Source organism: Austrofundulus limnaeus, unplaced genomic scaffold, assembly GCF_001266775.1.
Source record: "Austrofundulus limnaeus strain Quisiro unplaced genomic scaffold, Austrofundulus_limnaeus-1.0 Scaffold1506, whole genome shotgun sequence".
NCBI classification, from domain to species: Eukaryota; Metazoa; Chordata; class Actinopteri; order Cyprinodontiformes; family Rivulidae; genus Austrofundulus; species Austrofundulus limnaeus.
Window position 1 is genome coordinate 20,246 of NW_013953908.1, and position 7,379 is coordinate 27,624.

The 7,379-nt window shown below is 37.5% G+C and overlaps 1 protein-coding gene across 2 annotated transcripts in view; it reads right to left on the reverse strand.

The window, feature by feature from the left end:
* Positions 1–75: 75 nt before the first annotated feature.
* itgb8 (integrin, beta 8) overlaps positions 76–7,379 on the reverse strand; it is a 21,136-nt gene continuing 13,832 nt past the window's right edge. For both annotated transcript variants that reach the window (XM_014032662.1, XM_014032661.1), the window contains exons 14-15: positions 4,057–4,220; positions 76–2,005 (exon numbers count right to left, since the gene is read on the reverse strand). In XM_014032662.1, the coding sequence (XP_013888116.1) occupies positions 1,877–2,005; positions 4,057–4,220 (293 nt within the window). In that variant the 3' untranslated portion in view covers positions 76–1,876. The remainder of the gene's footprint in view (positions 2,006–4,056; positions 4,221–7,379) is intronic.

Consider the following 7,379-nt stretch of genomic DNA (forward strand, 5'->3'; position numbering starts at 1 on the left):
GTATATATGTATATATTGAGTTCTACTTCAAAAGCAATAGTTTTCAAAGTAAATAACTGAGTTCTCAATATGATAAAAAATTGTTGTACCTTTTTTATTGTGTTGAAAACCATAATACCCAACAATCACATTAAATTACAACAARAAAAATAAAAGAAAGAAAGAAAGTGCTGTCTGTTTTTACTAAAAAAAGAAACTTCAGTACCTAGTTAGATGAGATGATTTTATTAAAGCTACTTTATTGCTGAGTATTTCTCAAGGTTAGAGACTGTCCACAGTCTACCTTATACCTGGAACTATTGACTGGTTTAGAACACTAATATCAATGAATAAAAAATTATGCAACATAATTCAAATAAATAATTATTAATGTCTCCATGTACAGTAACAAGAAATGACATTTCTGCTGCGAACAATACTGAACTGAGAATAAAAAATCACAAAGAGCAGGACTGAGAAAATGAAAAGCATTTGTTTAGCTGCAGGATTCAGATGAGTTCATATCTACTGCATGAGGGTCAGCTCTGTGCTCAGATATGATTTGTGCCTTAAATCCTCAAMTCCTCCGGATAGTTGGAAAATCAGCAGGAGCTCTGATGTTGAGGTTCTTTAAATAAATAACTGCAGAAGTTACAGCTTTTAAAAGGTTGTTGTTCCAGTGTACAGGTGGATTTGTCACGATTCTTAATGCCCGCTCCCCAAAAAATGAAACTTCCTGTCACTGCTCTCCTAACACACTGTCTTCAGTAGTATATTGCATTTTTTCAAGTGCAAGTTCAACCAGATTTTGAATACATGCAGGGTGAAAAAAATATTCTTAATTACAACAGAAAATCTTTTGGAATAAAGATTATTGCAATGATGGAATGAAAAAAACATTTAAAACACTAAAACAATGCAACATGTAAATAAATGAAAGACCTAACAGTTTTTTTAATCAAACCATAAAAATAATGTTTTATGCAACGTTGTGCACTCTCAACAATTTTAAGGTCAATATTTGTAAAACTGAATTATCAACATTTTCTTTTATTTTAAAGGTCACCTGGCTGTGGCATGATTGATTCTGATAAACTCCAAAAGTTGTAGAGGTAAATCAAATGATTGCTTTCTGAAAGCTTCATATGTTCACTGGCTCGTGAGATATTTTGTTAACAGGCACACATAGAACAAAAACATGCTCACCCATCTTTGCCCTTAAGTGATGAAAAGTTACCAAGGTAAGCCTGCTGAGGTCAGTGCGTTAAAAACTAAAACATAAAGATGTGTACCTCACATTGACCACAAGGGGGCAGGCTAAGACAGAGAGACAGTGCAGTTAGTGCGTTTCAAACCTCTGTAGTGCAATGGTTCTTAATCCTGGTTCTTCAGGGTCACAATCCTGCTTGTTTTAGTTGCCTTCAGCTGGTCTTGAAGTTCTGCAGAAAGCTGTTCATCACAGGTGTGTCAAAGCAGAGGAACATCCCTTCAAGGACCAGGACTGAGGACCACCGATGTAGTGTTTTCCCCATTAAAAACAAAATCATAAATAGACACACACGCACACAAACACACTCTCACAGACACCCATAAGTTAAAGCAGTAGCAACAAATATACAAACATAAAATAAAAAATATAAAAATCTACATCATGAGAGATGAGGGGACTTGTGCTGTTCGATGAGTCATACTGGCCACTGTCACAAGTTGTTATAGCTCTGTCAGGTTGCAACACCTCGAACTCTGCGGAGGTTTTTCACAGTCTAGTTCTTCATCATCACTGTCTCCACTTGCAGTTTGTTGATGTTTTTTTTTTTTTGAAGAAAAAAAAAAGCAGAAAAGAAGTCCAGCTCTTCTTCTTCCTCTGTGCGTCTCTGCCGCTTTCCACCGAAGTGCATCAGAACTGCCAGGGGTCTCCCAGGGGCATCTTAGGAACCTCTATGTGCATCTCCACGGGGTGGTCGGGGGCCCGGTCCCTCCTGTAGGTCACCGTTTTCTCATTGGTTGTAGGAATGTAGGACAGATCCTGGAGGGCGACAGAGATGCTGTGTCAGGAATCACACATACACAAACTACGAGCTGTTACATGATGCAGCAAACTCTCGATCACATGCACGGAGCGCATGCTGGGAGGGCTGATTTTGCAAGCCTGCGCGGATGAAAAAGGGAGGGAACGTGGGAATATTCGCAAACATACTTTTTGGCTTGCAAATACTTATCTGTATGTGTGGAGCAGAATCACTCCCTTCTTTGTGCGCTTGAATCATTTATACATAATTAGTTGTTTTGACATGTTCAACTCTGAGACCAATTAGTGATGCCTTAGTTTTAGGGGAATCTCACTTCTTTCCCCCTCTCCACTTTCCCAGAATCAGAAAAAAAAGAAAAGGCCTTTTTTTTCCAAACGTTTAACTTGCATTATTTTATTATCTGAACTTAAATAAATACTACATTTGAGTAAAAAAAAACTTACTCACAGTCCTACTGATATCAAAATAGAATCTTACAGTAAGTATATCTGACCAAAAAGTGTTTTTGATCATATTTCTGACTGATAAATTAGGCAAGCCTGGAAGTTTAGCCTGATTTTTTTTCCTTTTTTCAACAAGTCTTACAAAGTGCAATCGTCTTACTGCACTGGCAGATTATTTCACTTAATTTGAGAAAATTCATACTATAATCTATACTTTTTTAGCTTGTTTTTAGATGGCTAATTTTGCAGTGTAACTCCCTGTTCACCCTAAGATGCTTGTTTTTTTGTTTGACAAGGAATACATCTTGAACATTTAAAATTAAGAGAAAGCTTCTTTAACAATGATAGCTTCATTTAAATGAATTTCACAAGCTTTCTTTAAAAGAAGAGAGTATTCAGTTCCCACATTATGTAAGGAGGGTGGTGCAGCAAAGCAATGGATAGAGATGTCGTCTCACAGCAAGAAGGTATCAGGTTCAATTCCCGGCCTTTCTGTGTGGAGTTTGCATATTCTCCTTTTCTCCAGACCAAAAACAAGCATGTTTAGTTTGTAATTAAATTGTTTTCTATGTATTAACATTTTTTATCTCTATGTTACCATGTGATGGACTTGTGACATGTCCAAGGTGTGTCCCGCCTCTCGCACAGTAGCAATGTAAATTTGATTTAAGATGTCTCAAAAAAGAAATCTGAATTAGGCTTGTTTCCATCTACTGGTYCACAAAATGTAATTTTGTCGGACYTTGACGTTACGTATGGCTGTAATAAACAGGAAGTAGAGGCTGTAAACTAGCAGGGATCACACATCTCTGGACAATGAAGAGAAGTTTTCAGGAATGTGTAGCTACTGGGCAAGTTGTAACTGCTCTGTCACATCAACTAGTACTGACGATGTTACACGCTGTTCGAAGGCATAAGGACAGAAATGCAATTCCATCAGAAACCATCAGAGCTTATTCAGAAAATGAGTTTCCATCTCCACTTTTGAGCATTACCTCTTTTTTAAATCCCAAATGAGCGTAAAAACTTTTTTTTGCAAAACTGAGGAGTATTTATTTATTTATTTATTTTAATTTTGCAGTTTCCATTAACCTCTTCAAATGTGATACTTCAAAATGTGCATGTAGTTGATGGGAACACAGCTAGTGATGAGCATCAACTCCCCACCACCCAGAAAGAAGCGACGTTAAAGAAAATGGACGGGCATAATGTACGTTTTTAACATTTAGTCTGAAATATTAAAGGGATTTTAAGGCCATGTGGGTATTTACCTCCACAAAACATCATACAGATTTAAAAGTATAAATCGTAGTTAAAAAAAAGCCTGTTTGGATTCATGTTGAAAGCCATTTAAATAAGTTATGCAGAGGAAATGCACACATCCTGATGAGACATTCCTCCTGTACTTTCCATAAACCTCTACTTCTCAAAGGTGCTGTGTGTCAACGTAAGGTCAAATATCTGGAAACTGTAGAAGGTGAGCTGGGAGTTKGAAGGAAATGAAATCAACAGCTGTACCTCTTCACACTTAGATTCCCCCCTCCTTGTTTTAGTGGTTCGCTTTTCAGGACTCTGCTGTTGCAATGTGACATTCGAAGGCTCACCTTTCCAGAGCAATGGTGGCCTCCATCCAAACCGGCGCCCTCTGGTGACCTGAGCCTCTTCTGCAGCAGCAGCCGTGACACGGCCACCACCACCAGGCCGCACAGCACCGTCAGGGCACACACACCCAGGAAGGTACCCACCAGGCGGCTGCTGCTGACGCTCTCTGTGGACACACAGCAAAAACGTGGTTAYGAGGGATGAGCTGTGAGTCAGTGGAACGGACAGAAAAATCTGCAAAACAACACAATGAAATGGATCCTCTAAACACACGCACTCGTAATTTTTTTCAATAGTTAAGATTTTCCTGTTGTTCATGTTCATATAAATAGAAACTATTTRCTTTAACAGAAAACAGCTGCTGAATTGGCTGTAACGCCTCATTTATAGTCCAGGCTTTCTGTATTTACGTAATGACATCACCGTGAAAATATTAGCATAGTGAAGGTGTAAGAACTTTTTTTTTTTACCACAATAAAACTAGCATTCCTAGAAACATACACTCAGAGYTCTTTAAAGTACTTGAAAAAAATAAGTAAAAGTAAAAATACCTTAACAGAAAATGACTTTGGTAAAAATAAATGTCATTAACAAGAAAACTACTTAAGTGAAAGTCATAAAACTGTTCACAAAAATCAGGAAAGTAAAAGTACTTTTCCACACTCTCTAACAAATAAACTGTTAAATTTACAGGACCAAACTGGCTCCACAAAACCAAGTTGATTAAATTGGTCAATTTCTTTAAAATAAAATATGTATTTCGCCTCAAATTTACTCTACTAAGTTTAGTGGAAATAGTTGATATGATTTAGTTGAGTAAATTCAATAATTAATTTTTTAGAGCACATAAACAACTCTTATCATGACGAGTTCAGACAGATTTAATTTATAACAAGTAACTAAGTGTTAAACTTTAAAGTAAAAGGGTAAAAGTATCATTTTTAGGTTTTAAAAGTTAAGTAAAAGTAAATGTCATGATTTAAAAAATACTTGCTAAAATTACAAATCCTCAAAAAATTTACTTAAGTACTGTAACAAAGTAAATGTACTTAGTTACTGTAAACCTCTGCATACACTGCATCACATGCCAAAATTTCAAATAATTTCTCACAATCTGTTAGTGCTCAAAGTTGCTGCTGATGACGACTCTCAGCTACTACCAAACCAAACTTTAGCTCAGTATCTGTAAAAAGTGAAGTGATGTGCAGCTGTTTTTCCTGTTTGCCAAGCCTGACCATCATGGTTTTCGGCGTTGTATAAAGTACCTCAAAGTGATACTTGAATAAAAGTACAAGTATCTTATCATAAAAATACTTTGGTAAACATTAAAGTCTTCTATAAAAATATTACTTCAGTGAAAGTCTTAAAGTACATAAGTATCAAAAGTAAATTTCCGACACAAAATCTACTTAGGTATTAAAAGTAAATGTACTGAGTAAAAGTGAGCAGTTAAATTTTCCAAAAAGACATTTATTGGGAGGTGACTTCTCAGAAAAATATTTTTTCTAACGGCGTGCAGCTGTGATGGGCTGTGTACAAGTATTACGGTATCAGAATGGTATATACAGTATTTATACTTCTCATCCAACCACAATTAAATTCACTCTATCCAGGAGACACAATTTATCTGGATAGTACTGTATTTGTTTTTAAGTAAAAACAACTCAGAATAAAATAGGAGAAACYACTTTCTACTTCTTACCATTTTAAAAAATGTAGGGAGTAGAAAGTACAGATAACTGTGTAAAAATGTAATGAGTAAAAGTAAAAAGTACYCTGAAAAATAATTACTCAAGTAAAGTACAGATAACCAAAATTTCAACTTAAGTACAGTAACAAAGTATTTGTACTTAGTTACTTTACAGCTCTGATGGTTTTGGGTAAACCCAAATCCAGTACAATTGCAGAGCAAACGATTACTCTTTAAGAGGTTTATTAAAATCTGCCTCGCGGCTCACAAGATATTTTGGTAACAGAGAAACATTTGATTCGAAAAGTTGGCAACATTTCAAACAAAACTCTCTCACAATCAGTGCATTTGTTTTGTATTTCCAAACATGAAACTGCTTTTTATCCATTTTTGTGTTRCCTCAGCCTTGAGTTATTATAAGCTTATATGTCGTTATGCTAGTTTTAATTAGCTTAATTAAATCTATCCACAATTAGGGCTTGTTTTGGTGGGTTTTAAACTGAAAAGTAAGAGAATGTCTCTTATAAAGGTCAAATACTGACCAGTGAAGTAGATTTAAGTTAAAAACACAATTTCTCTCCCTCAAATCAAAGCGTCACCTCCTTGGCCTTCAGGTAATAGAAACAAACAGGCAGCGCTCAGAGGCAGCTGGGTCAGTAGCTGGCTGCATATCTGCCGGGGAGCATGTGCGGATGACGAGCCGATCGCTCAGCACAAAGGGCCCAAAGAGCATGCTGACATTTTGCAACAGGGTTACCATGGAGAACTGGCTCCTGCTGCACCCGGGGAGCAGAGGGCGTGAGCAGAAAGAACATGTCCTGGTGGGCAGAGGTGGGGGGAGGTGGGCGCACAATGAGCAGCGCTGTTCCAAAAATGCGGTGAGGCGGGGATGAACTGTAACTTTTGGATGTGGATCACGGTGTGTGTGTGTGTGTGTGTGTGTGTGTGTGAGTTGGATCCAGATTAAATATGTGTGTTTATGTATGAGCTCCTGGGTGCACAGGCTGAGGAAGTGGGGGTGAATGTAAAATACAGCTGTAACACGGACAGCAGGCTCGCTGACTCAAACGCTCCAGGGTGCACTATTTGGTAGCAACGGAAGTGACCTCGCGRTGAAGCTTGTGTTTGAGTGTGTGTTTACACTCAGACCGGTCTTGTGTTAACGTGAAAGTGAGTCTGAGCGGATCTGAAACCTGCAGCGACAGCTGTCATGATCCATGAGATCTGTGTTTCAGACACGTTAAAGACACACACCAACACTAAACAGCAGCCCAGATTGTAATAATCACTTGTTTTCAACTTCTTTAGGGACATTACTCTCACATCATCGTAAAGAAACTCCAGCTCACTTTTCTCCACAGCACTGCTGCAGTCGAGGCTTTAAGGAGTCAGTTCTCTAGATGCTGATCGAGCATTTTATACAGAATAACACTTGGGATATTGCTGAACAAGTTTTCTTTTTTTAGTTGTTTTGTTATAGCTTTGCAGCTGTGCTTATATCTTCATCATCATCATCATCATCATCATCATCATCATTATTCTGTTGCATAATCCTGTTCCAGCCAAGCTTCAGATCTCAGGCAGACTGTCTCACACACACACACACATACATACTGTACATACATACATACATAC